We start from the raw sequence: 19,869 nt of genomic DNA, 5'->3' as shown, positions 1-19,869 counted from the left end.
GAGCAACATTGACCACTTAAATTGACACAATCTTTTTCTCCCTCTTTACTGTAGGTTACGTTTCATCCTACTCTATTTGTTTGGGCCACGAAAACAGTATTCTTTTTGGACATTTTGGTATAATCTATAATAGGTGGCTATTTTTTTCTGAAATAGGTCAGTGTAATCACAACAGTGAGGGATGGACAGTCACTGTAAAAGGGAAATCAATAGAGCTATCTATTTGTCGTAAACCAGGCCAGCATGATTTTTCTCCATTTTTCCTCTGCTTCCATACTCTTTCTTCTCTAACACAATATGGCAGGTTGTCCTTTTTCAGTAAAAGCAGTATTTCTGCAATTTTGTAAAATTGCAAATGGCCTTTGTACATGCCTTTTTTTTGCATATGTTTCTGTGGGTATAGACGCTTCTCTTTTATCACCTCCTTGGGGCCCAGAGTGTTTTATAAGGAGGAGAATGGTGAGGAGAACTGTAGGGGTGCACGGCTGCTTTTTTGTGGGGGAGCTCTGCTTTTGTTGGCTCCTAATCTGGTTCTTCTCTTGGTGCTGGCTCTTTCAGAGAATTTGAGCTGGAGTGAAGAGAGGCCTCGTCAGCTTTTCCTCACCCCTACTCTTTTGTGTCTCAATGAAAACTGAAAGGCCCTGTCTTGAAGTGTTGTCAGACCGGAAAACAAGAGTAAGTGACATGTGACAAGGACACAATGCTCGGCTTGGCCAGCCAAAGTAAGTGGCCCCATCTGCTGCGGGCGATTTCTCTTCTGCCGCATGTCTGCCACCTCAGGTGAGAGGGGCCGGGGGCTATGCTGGGAAGGTGGCGTCTGCCAGGCGAAGCAGTTGGCATGGCTGGAAGGGCATGGACGGCCTGGCGCTCATGGCGGCAAACAGTCGGCCAGACTTTGCACAAGCGCAGGTTATCCGTCACTCATCAGGTTTCCGATGTCTCATCACTTTCCCATGGTGTACACAAAATCAGTGCAGGACAAGAGTGTCAGCATGTAATGAAAGGTTTGATTCATGGAGGGCGACAGAAGCGGAGGTCATGGAGCTCCTCCAGATATGATCCTGACTGATGCTGATGGGGAAGCTTCAAGATGTGGGCCATAATTAAATGTCCTTGTGCCATCATCAAGTTCCTCAGTCACAGCTATACATATTGACTATCTCCTTCTCAGAGCTTATCACTCTGACCAGCATGTATCTGATATTAATGGTCTTCAATTCTCACTGAATTGCAATTTGAGACAAAATTAGACTAAAGTGAAGTAGAACAAAAAAAAAAAACTCTTGTCAGAAATATCCCATTATGGATTTTAAGGATGGGAAAACTCTGATGCAATATTATGCATGAATAAAGACGGGTAAAATTAACATACATAATTTCATTCCTGAATTATTCAAAAGAATGTTGTTGAATAAACCATGCAACGAGTAAGATGTCCCATATAATAAAATATTTTTGAAATATCTTGTAAGCACCATTTCAAGAACAATCAGAATTGTCACAGTGCAACAAAGAAAAAAGAAAACAATGTTGGGACAAAACACAACAAAATAGAGTGTTTGTATACCCAGCTTGAAATCTTTATTTAACTTAATTAGATACATTCAAAGTGAGGATCTCATCTTTCCGACAAATAATGTCATTCTGCTCAGATGCTAAAGAAGGGGGAAAAAAGTAACATCGACAGAGAAGAAAGCAGAAGTGCTCACAAAAGCTTTTGGTGATATTATACATTGACATTTGTGCTGATCGCATTGTGCACATTTTGTTGAATCTGCTTTACTAGAGAAATGCTGTTTTTTCCCCGTTGCCATTAATTTGCGTTTCTGTGGGTGTGCAGTGAGAGAACAGAGGGATGCGGTTAACCCATTGTGAAGTTAGCCGTCATCATTAAGATTCTACAGATAACAGGCATGCGGATTTCTACTGCTCAGCATTATAGGATCCCAGACATCAAAGGCAGGTTTTTATTCTACTGTGTCTGCAGCACAAGAAGAAAAAAAAACAGGAAAGGAGAAATGCAGTCAGGAAAATAAGGCAGATTGGGAGAAGAGAGGAGAGCATGTATTCGTACCTGCGCCAGTCAGGTGACCCAGTGCTCTTTAATGTGTTTGTGCCACCGAGGGTCCCTCCTGCATAGTTAGCTCCTTGCTAAATAGGCGTCCTCTCTGATTAAGTGGCGCAGTCCTTAATAACGCCGGGGCCGACTGCAGGTTGGTTCACTTTAAAGATCAAGTTCATTCCTCAACATGGTCATTAAAGTGCAGGTCTGCCTAATTCAAATCAATTCACCTACATGTTTTTTTTTTTTTCCTTTCTAGCATGCAAAAAAAATGTCAGCTTATGCTTTCACCTAGCCTCTTTTTAAACCAAATCAATGTAAAGGTACTGGCAACAGTATTTGTTCAAATATTGTAATCATATTTCCAGTTCTACAACAATACAACATCACAATGAAGCGCCCCTTAATTCAGATTACTTTCTCTTTCAACTTGGCACCATTATGCTTTTGCCATTACATCAGCATGAGCTGTTCTTCAGTGTGAGTATTGAACGTACAAGAGAGAGAAATATGCTGTTCTCCAGTATTGTGCTGGATTACAGAATCAAGGTCGACTCACAAGACACAGAGCAGCATTATCCCTTAATCCTGTGTTTTGGTTTCAAATAGCCTTTTTACACCTAATCTTCACAAGTAAAATGACAAACATGAATACTGAGGTAGGTATTTAAATGTGCATTACCTGCTATGTTAAGGTCAAAGGCTTATGCTGACTTAAAGTGGCTATGCCTTTTGTTAAAGAACAGACGATCATGTGTTTGCCACTTATTTTGTTGCCTCTGTATTACAGAAGTCTAGTGAGTCTTGTGATGAAATATCCCCAGGCGGTTTCAGATGGATAAGTCTGGGAACTTTTCATCTTAACTATGAATCATTTGTTTGTTTTTCTCTATATACATTTTATTTTAATTGTTTTGCTTTCACACTTAATATTTTGAATGAAGATACCATTCCTCCTTGCATTTACATTTCACTAAGTTACACCTGGCCAAGCTTCCCTGAGTCAACAGATATAGCGGGTACACCAGTTACAGCCGAGGCAGTGTCCCCCCCTTCTCCAGGCTGGTCTTACTGTGTCCGTCAGGCTGAGCTGTGGCAGAGCTGGAGGAAACTTAAAGGTGCTGTGAAAGACTAAAAGTGGGCCAGCCGCTGCTGCCTCCTGTTGACCTACCTTGTTCAGAGGGTCCAGGTACAGACTGATGACAGGACTCCTCCTCAGCGGACCACATTACTAATGTGTGAGGGTGCAAGAGGAGCACACCCAGTGATGAATCACTCCCCCGCACCAATGGCATCCTCATAAGTCAAGAGTAAAAGTGTTGAGAGAGTGCCCGGTAAAAGAGCTCCTTCGTCCCATCCACCATAGAGAAACTCCATCCAGGCCCCATGTAGGAGGGGAAGGGGGAGGCTAAGTGGTGCAAGTCGCGCATAGCCTGAAGATCTCCCTCAATCTTGAGAAAACATTATTCCCTCTGGTGGTTCCCTTGTTTTTATAAAGATCATAGAACTTAGGAGAAGTTGCTTTCATGCTTCAACAGAGCCGCTTTTAATAAATGAGAGCAATCTACATTACGTTGATCTGGACTGCCTCAGCGGACCCACTGCATTACCTGAAGTCACAGGGAGAACATTTAGTATGTGTTAGTTTAAACTAAAACAGTTTTCTTCTTAGGCTTTCTGCACTGAGCAGTCACAGGAAACGGCTCTGCCTCATTACTCACTTTGGAGTTTCAATAGAGAGAATAATGGTGGAATTGTTCAGCTTAAAAGCAGCAGAAATAAGTGATTTAACGTTTTAAAATAGATTTTTCTTCTATTGAAAACAACTTTATTAACGCAAAAATAGTACATTAGAGTTTTCTTTCTCTATCATCTTATTTCCTTCTATAGCCTTAAGCCAGAAGGTTAACTGTTTTAGTTTACACGCCCACCTCCCCCCAGAGCTTATGTCGGGCTATATTGGTGATGTTAGGGGAGTGTGTAAGTTTGACGCTGGGTAATACATCACACACTCCAGGGGGTCTCCCTGGTATGCTCCTCAATAATGAAGTTCATTCGTTAACTTCTCCCTCAAAGGCCAAGTTCCCCTGCTGCCCTTTTCAACAGCTATCGCAACTCTTACTAGAGTCACAACACTAACAGAAAAAAGAGAAAAACACATCATCATGGTTTTCCCCTTGACAGGCTCAGTGGTTGCGTTTGCAGGGCATAACGAATAAGCAGGTCCATTACCAATCCCTCATGCCTGGTTATAGCCATAATTATCACAGGGAGAATGACCTGCTCTGTTTGGTTTGCGGTGGAGGGGCTGCGCCTTCCTAATCACCTCCTCCTTCCCTCCTGTCGTCCTCCTGCCATGGAGATGGAGCTGGTTTTGGGGGAGTCTTGCCAGTTCATTAGAATTCACAGGGTTCCACCTCCCTGCCTAGCCAGGCTAAGCCTCTCACACAGACTGCCATGCCTGCGATAATCTCCCCTCCTCGTTCCCTCTCGCTCCTTCTCTCTCTTTCCTCCTATCCCTTTCCATTCTGTCCCCAAGGGCAGTTTTGCACAAAGGAGATGCAGTGCAATTCATTGTTAAATCTGATTTCTATTGATCTATTGAAACATTGTTCCGTGAGATATATGATAGCACTCCAGCCGCGCTGATGATCCCTCCTTAACACTGCCTTTTCATCTGATAAAGCAAATAAATAAACTGATTTATTCCAGCCACTGAAATGATAACCTTTGTTGAATGAATGAAGCACATATTTTTTCATCAACTGAACATCTAGTTCCAGTGAGCAGATTGTAAACACTGTTGTTGCTGCTGAAGTGCCCACCGACAGGCAGAAATGGCATTTCACTTAGCTTAAATCGAGCTGAGAAATAACAGCAACAACTTAACTTCCACGAAACAAAACATTGACTAAAAAGTAAGCCTTTTGATGTTTTCATTAAAGTGAAGTGCTCATAATATTGTTCACAGCCTCTCGTAACCTGCGAATGTTGAGCAGGTATGCATGCCATAAATCATGTGAAGTGTGGTCAGTCTGTCGAGGACAAATTGGGTTTGTTACCACAGTGACAGTACTTTTTCTCTTTGACAATTTGATTGAATTGATTTGGAAATACCTGAGGCTCCTATTTTTGTGTTTGTTAAAAGAAAATAAAGATTTAAATTATACTATAAATAACCATGACTGTAAAACAAAAGGCTATAGCCTTGTCAACCACTCACTATAAGTACTGTGTTGTTGATTCAGATTACATGACAGTTGACGGGTGTAGACTTCACCTATGTAGGAATGAGATACTTTCATATTTCTTGCTTCTGACCCTGCCGTTCTATAAATATTGTGACTGTGTGTGTGTGTATTGAGTGACGGATAGAAACAGAGAGAATAGAGCTGAGCTGGCCCCGGGGTTGCTGTGTATATAAAGGAGGGCAGTGTATACAGTCACCTGATCAGAGTGTTACTGTTAAGATTGTAAAAAGCACAAGACTTAACTACAGCTGCTACCTTTTAGACTACACACACTGCTTTACTCCATGGAAAATCCATTAGCTGTAATGAGTTAACAGCATTTCCTGTAGCAGCACAGAATAAACCCAGACACAGCAGCTGCATGTAGTATGTTTTTAAACTCTCACTTCTCTTATTTAAACTTGTCTTTAAACGCAACCCCCAACAGTCTTCTGGACATATTGTCCTCTATTTTTACTGAAATAGATATTCCCTTTGTTGTCTGTGTGATTTATTGAAGTCTTCCCACAAGTGGAAGCCCCCAGGAAATTGCCTGGAATGGCCCTAAATTGGTTTATGATTGTGTGGTGTGGGTCAGTGCTGTTATGGTTCTAATATTATGCCCTCTTCTCCTTGGCATCTATATTAAATTGATCTGTATTGTTTTCATGGAGTGCCTGTTGAAGCTTGTTAATTCTACCGCTGCTTCAGGCAGGGTATGGCGGATCCAAACACCCAGGTGGTTCTTGTGGTGGAATAAAAAGCCTTGACTCTTTAAAACACCTCACAACAAGATCGAGACACCGAATGAAGAAGACCATAACTGTTTATCCTGTGGGGTCAAAGGCCGGGGAGTAGATGTTTGTGGCCGGTCCGGAGCTGTTAGAGTTAACATGGATCAGCTGCATGCTGAGTCTTTGCGTGGAATGGCTACTGACAGACTGCTAATGAGGCCATTATCAGCCCCAATCCTCTCCTCTCATAGAGGGGCACCATGGCTGCTCTGCACCTCATTTCAATTGAATACCATTCAGGGCTTGCTTACAGTAAATACATTTGCTTGAATTAATCCAAGAGGAGTGTGAGACACATGACCAGGCTGGTCTAAATGTACAGTATAGTATCTGTACCAGTCACTCCTGGAGTCATCGCAACTGCATTAGTTAGATTTAGATGAATTTTCCCAGAGGGATATCTGTTTTCACAAGCACTACACAGAAACATACACGTGTACACAATGCAACACACTCATGGACAGTACACGCAATCTTCATGCATTCATTCAATTATCCCCGCTCACAACAGTGTTAGTGAGGTAGGCTCTTCGACTTATATTTCAAATTCAGATGAAAAGAAATGAAATACAATTAACCCATTATTAACTGCAGACATTTTGACCATCAAAGTCTTTGTGGCTTAATCAATGCCCTAATGAAAAAGTATCAGCAGGGTATTGGCATACTGTCACTGCTAATGTGGAGCAGTCAAGGGGGAGCGTGATTAAGAGCAAATGAAGCAGCTTTGCAGGAAACATTTCTCCTTAGGGAGGCCTGGTCTTTTAAGCACAATTATATACAGTTGGAGGCAGTATATTTGTTGTTGAGCTGAAAGCGTGGAACAACATCAAGATTGGTTTACAAGTTTTTTCTCAAAGGATCGTTGTGGTACAATGACTGTAATTGTATTAGTGGAGCTAACAGTATTGAAAATAATGATTTTTGAAGGCCATCTTATTCCTTTATGATATAGCTAAAGACAGACATGACAGGAGATGATGGATAACAGACTAGTGCATCATGGTCAGTTAAACCTTTTACCCTACATATGCAATATAGAGTCCTGTGAACGCTTTTTACAGGAACTGTTTCATTGGTAAAAGGTAGTATGGAATGTATTTTGCTATGTTGGTAAACCAACCCTTTAAACGTGAAAGTGTGGATAGAGAAGACAAATGAAGGGACAATGGGGACTTTGGTACCTTGTAGTACACTGAAATGTTCTGTGAAAAGCAAATTAATTTTTTTCTGTGCCACATTGATTTTGAAACAACATTTAAAAGGTTTTTGTTTTTTTTTATGATGGAAATAGCCATTAGTGTAAGTTGTTTCATAACTCTCTTAACATGGAGAGATTTCTCTGGGATCCTCACTGCGTAGATTGCAGGAAGACAAAACATGCGCTCCTTCCAACTCTTTCCTGGGGCTCAGACGGTTATATGGATGTTATCCTCCTCTCAGATGCTCTTGGATAACCAGCTAGAAGACGTAACCCTTGCTGCAGTATCATGTTTTTTTTTCCCCCTCAACCATGGCTCACAGTGTATTGAGCCAAGTTGTTTTAGAAAACACTTTTAGAGCAGCCAGTTTCTGAGAGACAACCACAGACAGTGGCAGTTAAACATGTTCCTGTGTGGGACTTGGCCCTGACTCATCTGGTGAACTTTGAAGATATAATGGGGAGACAGCAGCAAGGCGATGAGACAACTGCTCTGTCTCTGACATTACATTGTTTTGAATAGTTTACCACGGCGTGTCTACGTGTACTTTGTATCCCAGGCACGCTTCATTTGATGCTATCAGCCTCTGAATGATATTTTGTTCATTAGACGATGTGCAATAAGAGACCACTGTTGACACAATGTGAGTTAATGTGTTTAGTGTCTCTAATGGATCATAGAGGTCCTAATGAAACATTGTCATGGGAAGATTTATGTTGCAAGCTGCTGAGTCCTCATTTCCATTTTATATGTGGTTAGAAGTACCTTTATTCAATGAACAGAACACAATAGAAGGCATCAGATGAATATAGATATTTAGTGTGTAAAATGAGAATAAATAATGAATCCAAATGTCTCTTACAATAGCCTTGTTAATTTGAAATGCTTGCCCTTTGGAGGCTTTGAAATGTACTTGCAAAGATACAGTGCTGCTGTATTATTCATATCGTACCTCTGTAGAGAATCTGAAACAAGCCTCTAAAATATCGAAATTTTAAATATATCTGGTATTTAAAAAAAATACTTTTTCCTTTTGAATTTTTAGTTTACAAATATTGTAGCGCTTGAAACCGAAGCTGCATGATGTTTTTCTTGAGACGAGATGATATGAGCGCCAGCTTATTCATGGAAATGCCAAATGCAACGTGGTTATTGGCCAAGGCTGGTTTGCACTAAAACCAGAATATTGTATCAGAGAGAGGCAGCTGGTTAGGAGTCAGAACAGATTATCATATGAGAGAGGATGAGCGAGGAGAGGGGGAGTAGAGAGACGGAGAGGTAGGGACTGGAATGGGAAGCAGGGGGCGCGAGCGAGGGGCGCAGGGGGGAGTGAAGGAGAAATTATAGCAGGAAACTCATCGCCCGGTCGCTGTGGGGTGGAGGGGATCATCTAAACTCTTCCGTCACTATCTACCCTTCTTCACCTGTCAGAAAGAGTGTATGAAAGCCGTCGGTGTGTGTGAAAGTGAGAGAGGGGCATGCAGGTCCTTTGAGAGGTCAGGGATGGAAGCTGAGGCTCCACTCATCTTCTCGCTGTGTATGGCCCACCGCTGCTCGCAGACATCTGGCCTCACACTGATCACTCAAATCTACAGACAGGGAGGAGGAGAGGAGCGGAGCACTTCCATCTTTGAGCCACAGAAAAAATACAGATCCCCCTCTTATCCATACTCTTCACTCCTTTATCATAACTTCCTCTCTCTGTTGTTCGCTTAGCTTATTTTCTCTTTCAACCCTCTCTCAACCCGGCTTGCCTTTTATTCTCTCCTTGACTTTTTTCTCATCCTTGACATTGCACCATTTTTTAAAGGAAGAAAAAGAGTAGAAGGGACAGAACAAGAGCATGAAAAACTGATGTCTGCAAGAACTGACTTTATCCTTGCACTAAAAAGATAAACCAGAGGAGATAGCAAGAGTGTGCTGTGTCTAGCAAGCCGGTACACAAGGCTCTGACTGCAATCAGTGGGAAAAGGGCCAGCTTCCCTGCCTGAGCTCTCAGCGCCCCTACTGGCTGCATGCTGTGCCAATCAAAGGCTAGTGGGTGGGGAGCAGTCAGACATGAACACTGATGTCACAGTCACATGGATTCTGGTGTGGTCATGCTCGGAGGCTGAGAGACAGAGCTGTGCTGGCCAGCTGCTGCTGAGACAGCAGTGGAGGGCTTTGCGCTGGTGATAGTTGTTCTCTTATGGACTCGAAGCTTAATGATGTATTTTGTGATTTCAGCTATGAAAGGTAAGAGCAAAATGCATGCTTATCCTGCACCCTGAGTAACAAGTAGGGAAGTATGGCTCCGCTATTCATAGCCTGCCAACTCTTTGCATTTCATTTGCAAGGCATGAGTGTGACAGAGAGAGAGTGAGAGGGGGAGGGAGGGAGAGAGAAAGAAATACAGTAAAACAATGCTTTAAAATGTGTTCAAGTGAATTATGCTTTCTTTATGTTTCTTTTCATGCATGAACAGATTTTTCTTTTTTGTTTTACTTCAGAAAAACAGCCTGAGCTGTAATGATTTAACTTCTAAAATGTAAAAAGGTACTTTTTGGTTTTGATTTTTCTAATTCATCTGAGTGTTTCCTGGCTGCCACTGTTGTGTGGTGTGCTGAGGAAGCCACAGCCGGTGTAATTCTTGCACGTCTCTGACAAGAACAGCCTCTGAGCTTCAGAACAGAAGTTTATTTGGAATAGATATAAGGTAGCATGCAGGGAGAGGGGGAAAAGGGCGTAGAGAGGGGGGAGCGGGGGTTCCTGTCGCTTTTTCTTTCTGCCCCGTTCTTAATCCTGTTGTTCCAGTCCAGAGGAAGTGTCTGTTCCGCGTGAAGATGTGCGTGGCAGTGCTAAACGTGGGTTGCAGACGGGCGACAAGACACTGGCGCGACTGGCAGACTTTGATTCTATGAGTTGATACCGGTGCATGTGTGTGTTCATCTGTGTGTGATAGTGTGTTGTGTTCCACTGACCTATTTTTGGGGCAGTCGGGTGTACATGTGTACATGAGTGCAGGACTGGGTCCTCCCAGTCGCTATGATGTTGATCTAGTATGCTTAATCCCAGCTCTTCCTCCCCCTCCATCATGAAGGCATACATGCGCACACACGCATCCGCGCAGACAGACAGTGAAAGTGCAGTCAGACATACAGTGCAGCACACACTTCTCTCATGCATGCTTGCACACAAGCACATAATCATTTTCTTTGCACATATGAATACACTCATCATTCCATATAGAGAAATGTGGAAATATCCAAATAAATCTGCTCATGATTCAGTCAAACACAATAACCACGAGGAGGCACAAGCAGCTGTCATTCTGTGTTCAACGAGGAATATCAGTAATGATCATTTCATTTGATATTTGCTGCTCTTTTAATTCCCCATCTGTCCAGAAATAAATTCCCTTTTATTTATAAATCCTATTTAATGTTAAGACAAAATAGCATTGTAGAATATGCAACATACTGTGTGAACACCTATTAATTTATACCAATATAAAAATATATGTTTAAAAAAAATGTGCGATTATATGTAATTATTACTGTCAATATTAGTCATGTTGATGTTGATTCTAGTTAAATATCTTCCTTTTTGTGTGGGACTCTAATAACAGTGTTAATTTATTTTTCCATGCTGATCACAGTGTGTGAGAATTCATTTATAAAGTGTGGCTCATGTTCAGTTGGGAAATGTGTGAAAGGAAGGGCAGCCTTGTATCTATTTTTCAATGAGACGCTTATGAAAAATGTCCTTTGACCTAATGTCCTTTATATGCAATTTATAGTGAAGGGCTTTATGAATTCATATATTTTTGGATAAAATGGAGTGCTGTTTAGCTTTCTATGACTTTTTCAAAGTGCACTGCATACACAGCATTTTAATGTATATGTTTCTTTTTTTCTTGAATTAATGTATATATTTATGTTGTTTTGATTTAGTCATGTTATTAAAGATGAGACATACTGATATCTAAGTTACACCTAGCCAGTTTTTGCCTGTCTTCTCGTCTACTTTTAGCTCTGTCTCTACCCTTTTTGGTGCTTTCAGTTTGATAGGAGCTGCTGGTGTCATGATAGGACACTGTGACCATGTCGGAAATTAAATTAAAATGTGAACAAGCTGTATAATTGGAAACTAATTTAAACGGCAGTAGTAATTTCTTCCTGAAAATGGTCAGTGAAATAGATGAACAGAAGAATGACTTGCTCCCTTTCCATGCACATCTTCTCCTTACTGCTCACACTTGCACATGCGTTTTCGGTGTTTAAAAAACGATTTTTCTTATTGTGCACTACAAAAACAATTCTAATATATTGTACCAAAAATGTCTGTGGCTTTGTCTCTCCACTGCACCCCCCGTCTACCCACCTCTCCCTCTCTATTCAGACTCTCTACCACACCACCGCCTCTCAAGTACCTAATTACCTGTAATGGAAACATCCCTCTCATTACCCCATGCAAATTAGCCAGCCTACTCAGCACAATTAGGATGAAAATTCCAATTACATAATTAAAGAAAGTTGTTTGATGTGTAGATTTGTAGATTGACAGTAAAGGTAAAGTGTGCGTCTCTTTCTCAGTACCTCTTGTGTACTCTTCATGAAGAGTATCAATCGTTGTGCGGTATAGGTAGGAGCATCGATGGAATGTAACTGAGTAAATGTACTCGGGTAGTTGTTTTATTTGAGTATTTCCCTTTCTTCTGCTCCATGTTGTATTTTTGGAAATCTATAGTGTGTAAAATGTGAGCTTAAAGGATTAAGCAATTAACCACTGTCTTATATTTACTTCAATTAAATCTTAATAGTTGTGAGGTTTGGATTGTTTTCGGGAAAGACCTCTGAAGGTGTCACTTAAAGAGTTGGGTAACTGTAGATAACATTGCTCACAATTTTTTGTAGTGAATAATAGAAACATTGAAATACTCGTGATTTAATAGAATAGTATATAATAGAATTGATGTATCGTTAAATATACTTACACCAAAATGAGCTACTTTCTCTTCATTTATACTGTACATTTTCCAGATAATACTTTCAGATTTACAGTATAGTAATGATACTTTTAGTTAAAAAGCAGATCTGTATTTCTCTTCCGCCAATGCATAGCAGTAATGTTTTAAATTGTCGAAAGCAAGGCCCTGTAAGCCCCTACTGTGCATGCAGACTGCACATAAATATGTGATTTAGCACGAGTGTGTACTAGACTGTAAAAAATGTTCTGGGTCCGTAGAGAAGGTAAAGCCAAATGTCTTGTGATAGGCGCTTTGAGGCTATGTTAACAAGGCTGTAAATGTTTGCTGTAGATTTGGTACCCTTTGTCTCTTTCTATCAGTGGCCGATTGAAGTGTTCACTACCCAGTGCTGCAGGCCCTCACACATTAAAGCAGAGGTTAACAAGATTGGCTATTATCCATTTAGAGACTGAGGACATGGAGAGCTTAAGGAGAAATCGCCACAGATTAAGGTGAAGGCAAATATAGTACAAGTCTCCTGCAAGGAACTAAAATAAAAGACCCAATTAAAAAGAGACAATATTTAACAAGTGTGCATATTTAGTTTACTCTGGGACTAAATTAATTTGAGTTTGAATGTGAATATAATTCCAATACCAGTACAAATAATATCAAATTAAATTTTGCACTCCCCTCAAATGATGTATCTCATAAAGTGTGCATTTATGAATGATGTTTTAATTGAATTTCACTTTTTTCAAGGGATCATTTACATGTCCTAGTCAAATTGAAAAGATAATATCTGAGCTGAGGAAAGACAAACAAGACTCACTCTGAGACGGAGGGTCTCTTGCTGGCTGAGGAAGTGTGATGGCGTCCCCACAGGTTATTAAAGTGTGTGAGCTGTGCCAGTCTGTGTGTGCACACTGAAACCAACATCCTGGCTGCCTGAGTGTGTGTGTGGAGGGACTGCTTAATGAGATATTGACTGCCCATTGAGAGCATGGATTTTTGATTTGGCTCCACAGTAGTTGGGTAGATAGGAAGGTGCACTCTGGAGAGGAGAGAATGGGAGATGGGTGCTAATTTCTGAACTTTATATAGTTTATTTTAGTTACTAATATTTACTGTTGTTTATGATTTATATATTGGCCTCTAGTAATTCCACTTTTAAAAATCATGATTTGCTGCGTGCTTGTTTGTAACATCATCCATTTTTTTACATTTTTATTTTTTACATAAAACAAATATATAGATAATACAAACAACAAATAACTTATCTTTTTTATTCTGAAAATACTTTTACAGAAGTGCATAATAACTATCAATACAAAATAAAAAACTACAATTGTTCATATCTTTTTTAAGTGTGTATTCCCCATACACTACTTAAAAGGGAAGCCAAATGATGTTGAATACCGTCTTTTTAAAGCTTTACATCCAAGTATAGTTTTTTACTATACAAACATTAAGCTACGACTCCATCCAAGCCATTCCCGGGGTGCCAGACAGCCCCGTCAGTCATCTTGTCCTGTCAGTCACACCTTGTTGTTTTGACAGATTAGTCCAATCGCAGGCGAGGTTAAATGACTCCCCTGTCCTATGCCCAATCAAACAGCAGGGTACTGCATACAGCCGCAGCTCAAGATAACCATCTGGCTAAAATAGATCATTTTTGTTCATTCTGAAACATTCACAACGAGTTCAATCAGGTTTTTCAATTGTGCTCCCCTGTCAGGTAAAACACCAAGCTGAGCTTATTCAAATGCCTCTAACTTAAGAGTCATTTCCTGCTTAACTTTCACTCAGTATTTCAGGAGTCACTTATAGATCCTTTGAAGTGCTTCCCTGTCATGCAGCATTTAGGTGCTGATAGAATACTCCCTCTGTCAGCACTCCTTAGATAATCATATACCACAGTCCATGGAGTTAAAGAACATTTTCACTTTCTTTTTTTCTTCTCTTTATTCCTGTAACTTCAATGTGAAGTATTAACAAAGAGTAGGGATTAAACCCTTTTCATTACCATTATATCGGTTTTTGTTCATTTAAAGTTTACATATTCTCAGCCGGGACTTACAAAAAAGAACATTTCTTCAGCCTCGTGTGGCCTGTTCTACCCTCATAGGTTTTGCCACCAGGGGCTCAGAAGTTAAGTGTTTTAGGAGAGTGAAGGGTGTTGGTGAAAGTTTTTCCCCGCTGTACTTTTATTCTGAGCGTGTTTCGTACCATTGGCTTTTTTCCTCTGTGCCTCTGGAGGGCTGTCCATTGGCTTTTTGAAGTTGCATCAAAGAGGAAATGGGGGAGAAAAAGCATTATTGATTTTGCGTTTTGTCTGACTCAAACACTGAGGACAGAAAAACACATAAGGAGTTAGGTGTTGGCAGTGGGGCAGCTCCGTCTCTTGTGTGCGAGCCAGAGGGAGACGCAGGAGGAACCGCTAAAAGAGGTAGAAGGTGAGCAGGAACACCAGACAACACTAACGCATCCCTCCCTAGAGTCTTATACTCAGTCCACTCACTTCCATCATTTCTCCTCTCCTTTCTGTTTTTAATGGCAGAGTAAATAAAGCCCATTACTGTACAGCTGGAGACAAACCTCCGTCTCTCCCCGCTGTGTCGGATAGCTTTTCCTCTCCTCCATCAGGCCTGTGACTCCCTTTCTCTGACAGCACTCTCCAGTTGACCTGCTTTTCCATGAAACACCAAGCTGCTCTCTTCTCAGTTGTAATCAGATCTCCCTGCTAGGCAAGCATGCCGGCAGCAGGCAAGAAGAGAAGCATTGTTTGTGTGCTTTATCACCTTTATCCTCCTCCAGTGTCAGCCTGGCAGAGGTGAGATGAGAGTGGAGTAGATTTCTGGTGTTAATGTGACCTGAGGTGACTAAAAAGGAGCTCTCAGTGACAGCCACTGATAAGAGCTGTCACCTTCATGGCTTACTCAGCTCTTATGCTGTGGTTATAGCCATGTTCTGTGAACTTCATTGAAAGTGATTACCTAGGTTGCACATATGGACGTCTATGGAATCTGACTGTAAATAGTGATCGCATTGCCAATTTGCAGCATGCTGTAGAGTTATGGAGTTGGTAAAGGTCAGAGGTCACAGCATACTAAGCCACACTCGCCTCCGCTCCATGGAGAGCGAGTGCGGTATCTAGGGATCCTGGCAGGGAACAAAGAAAGAAAACTGAGAGGTGCATGGAATTTTGATGAGATGAGGGATCAGGCAGCGTTATAACAAAGATTGTCACAACATGCACTCATCCGCTTGATTACAAAAGGGAGAGAAGTGTGTGAGGCGTTTGATTACATGTCCCAGCAGAGGCCATTAGGGGTTCTACTTGTAGGAAGGTATCACTTACACTGCAATGACGAAAAGCCTCCTGAGCACTAGGGGGTGCTCTTCAAGAAAGACAAATCATATGAATAATCTCCACCACAGACTTTTGAAGTTGTAACAGCCTCCTAACTTATATCTGACTGCCGCAGCAGATTTAATAGAGCATGTTTGAATCTCCCAGAGGATTCGGTGCAGGACGAAGGAAAAACAAATTCTCAAGGTTAGCAGCGTTAGGCCCTCCTCACCCCAACTAAGATTCATGAAAGGAATTTTATCATCATAAATAACAAAGAAAAACAGCCTTGCTAGAACGGTCTGCTTAAGATTGATTTTTATGCACATGCATTCATTTGAAATAAAAGAAATGCTGTTTCAGTGCTAATTACAAAGATGAAAGGAGGTAAAATGTGCAAGGCAATGAACTTTGTTTAAAGGCGCCGCACATGGCTTATTCAGGGCCATGGTGCTTTAATGAAATCCAACCTCATTTATAGGCTTGTAGAGTATGTTTTCAAATTGAAACTGTATTTACTCAGTTTGAAACAAGAAAGAAAAAATGCATTTCTTTTGCACGTGTCGGTCTAAATACAGCCAAATAAACAATAAGTGTCCTAGACAATGACAGCGTGCATGTTTCCCAGCTGGAGTAAAGGGGTTAACTGGCTGTGGAGAGATACTTGACCTATCTGAGATGAGCTCCCCGCCCCCTCTGGCAATGTGGAATATCTGATTGCTGATTATGAGTTTATTCCCCATCGTGCTGAGCCTTTTGCATGTCAGGATCCATCCCTCTCCGACTGAACTGATTAAGGAGCTGGAGATGATGCTACAGCTCTCAGCAATTGCTGAAATACTCTCAGAGAGCCTGGTAATCTGGAGTGCAGCTGGCAATCACACACCACTGACTCTTTTTGGGTTGTTTTATTGTTTTCAAGTGGGTGTTTTGGCATATTGTTGTCTTTGTTCCCCTGGGCTTCTTGTTTCTGGATGAGAGATTTCCTCGTGCTGAGCACAGGTCCTTGTCAACCTGGCTGCTCAGCTCAGCCTGGTCCAGCCTCAACAACAGCAGCATCAGCAAAGACCCTCGCTCAAAGTCAAGGGATGTGCTTATGATCACCCTCTTGCAGGAGCATCATTTTTGAAGAAAAAGGATACTTATCCCTGATGTAAAAAAAAGTCTCCCTTTGCTCATTTCCACAGCTCCAAGAATCCAATACATGGGACAAAGACATCAGATAAATTGAAAGAAATAGCTTCTCCAAAATGTGTCCTCGTGTAAACTTTTAAGGGTTTATGTGGCATTCAACGGATTTCTGTCACAAGGAAACAAATAGAGTTTTTCTTGCGAAGAGACTCGCACTCCTGCTTTATATGCTTGCAGGGATCTGTCGCTTGGTTACAAATAAGTGGCTGTCGTCTCTAAGTTCTCTTTTTGTCAATAGTTGGATACGAGAGGAAGACAGTCCTGTTCATTCTGCGCTGATGGCTGTTTTAATCTCTTTAATGTGTGACTTGGGGCAACAGAAGAGGAATCTGCCCAAACAGAGCAATCTCAATTACTATCAAAGCTGAAGAGCCCACTGCTAATGACGTCCAACTGTCAAACGCATCACCCACAGTTTTACATATTTGCTTATTGCTTAAATGCTTTGAATTTGTGTTGCCTATTGAAAATACAAATACTGCACATGTTCCAGCTGCAATCAAAACACTACCTGAAGTATAAGATATGCATCGTCTAATAACCTAAGGAAGATAACTGTCCTTTGCTCTTGTGTATTTGAATTTGAAGGCTTACTGCATGTTGTGTAACGGAGCTTGGCTTTACTACGAACAATTAAGCTAATGTAGTTCCAGATGTGCCAACATCAGTCCCAGTAAACAAATGGCTATTGCTCTTTCTGTCTCGTGTAAATGAAAGGTTTCAGGTATTTCACTGCTGTGATGAAAGACACTAAATATGTTCCATGTGAGAGACTTAACCACGGTGTCTGAGATGTGATGGGGGGAGGGGTCCTCCCAGACTATGTCTGCTTGTATTTAATTTTTTCCAGGGTTTAATTTGTCACTGTGAATTTGAGTTTTATTGCATGTATATAACATTTTATTATCACATGTATGAATGTATACATTATAGCAAATGTATTGCGCTTGTTATAGTATTTTTAGGAATCTTATTTTAGGAAAGGAATTGCTTAACCACAGGATTATCATGTCAGATTTTCATTTTAGTGACATCTTTGTTACATAAAGCACAGGAGAATTCCCATTCTTAATATTTCTTCTCGTCATATCAGCCTTGTTGTTCTGAATCTTATTTAGCTGTCACTGCAGATAAACCAAAGGCAAGAGGGGAAACAAGAAAAGGCATGATGGGAGATGGGTAAAGCAGATTTCTTTCAAATTGAGGATGATCAAACTACTGTACGTTTGACATACCTTGCCCATTTGAGTGGGTAAGGAAGTTGTTTTTTATCTTTTGACACATGATTGCATCGGACCGTTCTGCTTTGATCTCACCATGGATTTTTTTCTTTCTCTTGATGTGGGATTATTATAATTTATACATAAGGGATTTTGTTTTTTCTTGAGCCTCAGCAAACTTGAGTAAACATGGTATACATAGTAGATTAACATTGTATTCATTTACACATTCTCATTAGAGAGCCCTTAGGTAATTAATCAGAGGCTGTGGTATATATAAGGAGATAGACACTGTTCAAATAATTTATTCCTTTCTACTCTTACCGAGTGTGAGAAAAAGTGTCTGATCAATTCCTCCCTTAGATGTAGCTCTTTGAAGACATGCAGTGTCTTATGAGAGCACCACCACAGTATTTATTCTCGAGAAGCTGAAGGCTGCAGACCTTGCATACTGTACAAACATAGCAGGGCATTGTTGCCTAATCCTAATAACCAGCTATTCCCCTTTAATACAGGAACCCTATAACCTCAATTGTACCTATACAGGTGTAAACCATCACATTCCGGTCCTATGTTGCAGCACGGCAGCTTCAGTTCAGAGTTGGCAATGTACTGTTCATCTTCACATACAGGTGCTACGGTAATTCATATCTTTTTTTCTTGCCATTCTTTGCCTTGAGATATCCATATTATTTATGATGTTTATGTTTTGAGGCACAACTTCATGAGAGCAGAAAAACATGTCTCTTTCATAATATGCATTTAAAGAACAGTGTGCAAAACGAAGGATTTTGAGATGGCCAGTTGTGCATAGGAATCTGGATAAAGGCACTTTAGAATATGGTTCCAATGTAAAGAAAATCTTAATTGTAACAGATTAATAGTAAGTGCTTCATCAAAAGGCGTTAAGAGATCTCCAGTAAAATAATTAATATCCTTTAGAAAGTGTGCAGTTACATTTTTTAAATCTTGTATTCTTAGCTTTTGCTTTTCCATCAGAAGGTAAAACAGCTTTACATATTTGCTCACCCGTCAGTGGTAGTCAGGTACCATGCAAGGTGCTTGGATAACTATTGGGACCAATTCTAGAATCAGCGTGTGACAGTAAAGTAAAACAATACCTCAATATGGTGCGTAACACGTCTGCCAGCGATCAAAGCAGCTCCAGGCTTTAATTGCATCCATTGTAAATGAATTTTGTTTCTACATGAATGTGCCTGGAGGGCAGTCTCACTTACTGATTGAATAAGTAGTAGCTGCCCCTGAATCTCACATGCTAACAGCACGCACTGACACAAATACAAGTAAATTTAAAAATTAAAAGGCCCCAAAAGCTACATTTTTTTTTAGCAAGGACTTGGTAATTTCCTATAGTTGAGGTAGAAAACAGTAAACAATCCAACTATATGTCTAACGGTCTTAATCTGAATTATCCTGTCAACTTTAAATCAAAAAGTTAGACTTATTTCTTTGGTTCCAGGAGGAAGTAATTCCAGCGTTGTAAACATTTAATATTTCTACAGATATGCATAAACATGAGCAAGTTTCCAGATTTTTTGTTATTTTGCATTCGTCGTTTCTATCACATAAAAGGGAAAAGCAGAGGTGGCTCATTTCAGCAGCTCCGTTTCTCTCCAAGGCAATCCTGATATTGTTCAGTCCTGACTGTAAACATAATGCTATCCATAGGCAACAGATATTTTATGGCTGTTACCGATGTACTTTCGTTAGATAGATTTGATGTCACAATAGCATATCCCTTGAGCAACCACAAAAGCCTTCAATGATGAAGGGTTTATTTTTAAAACTACAGGAAAGGCTTTCTGCAGATTAATTCCAGTGTATGGTTCTCATTGTGGGAGAAACAAAT

At 40.7% G+C, this 19,869-nt stretch overlaps 1 protein-coding gene across 2 annotated transcripts in view; it reads left to right on the top strand.

Annotated features, from left to right (window-relative positions):
- Nucleotides 1-19,869, top strand: part of roraa (RAR-related orphan receptor A, paralog a) — a 168,629-nt gene that overhangs the window by 113,193 nt on the left and 35,567 nt on the right. The window contains exon 1 of one of the 2 annotated variants that reach the window (XM_063909082.1): nt 9,378-9,523. The exons of the other annotated variant lie outside the window; for it this stretch is intronic. Within the exon in view, the coding sequence (XP_063765152.1) occupies nt 9,493-9,523 (31 nt within the window). The 5' untranslated portion in view covers nt 9,378-9,492. Of the gene's footprint in view, nt 1-9,377; nt 9,524-19,869 lie in introns of those variants that run through there. 2 annotated transcript variants of the gene reach the window in all.

Source organism: Eleginops maclovinus, chromosome 2 (genome assembly GCF_036324505.1).
Source record: "Eleginops maclovinus isolate JMC-PN-2008 ecotype Puerto Natales chromosome 2, JC_Emac_rtc_rv5, whole genome shotgun sequence".
Classification (NCBI taxonomy): Eukaryota; Metazoa; Chordata; class Actinopteri; order Perciformes; family Eleginopidae; genus Eleginops; species Eleginops maclovinus.
This window is presented reverse-complemented; position numbering and strand designations above follow the sequence as displayed.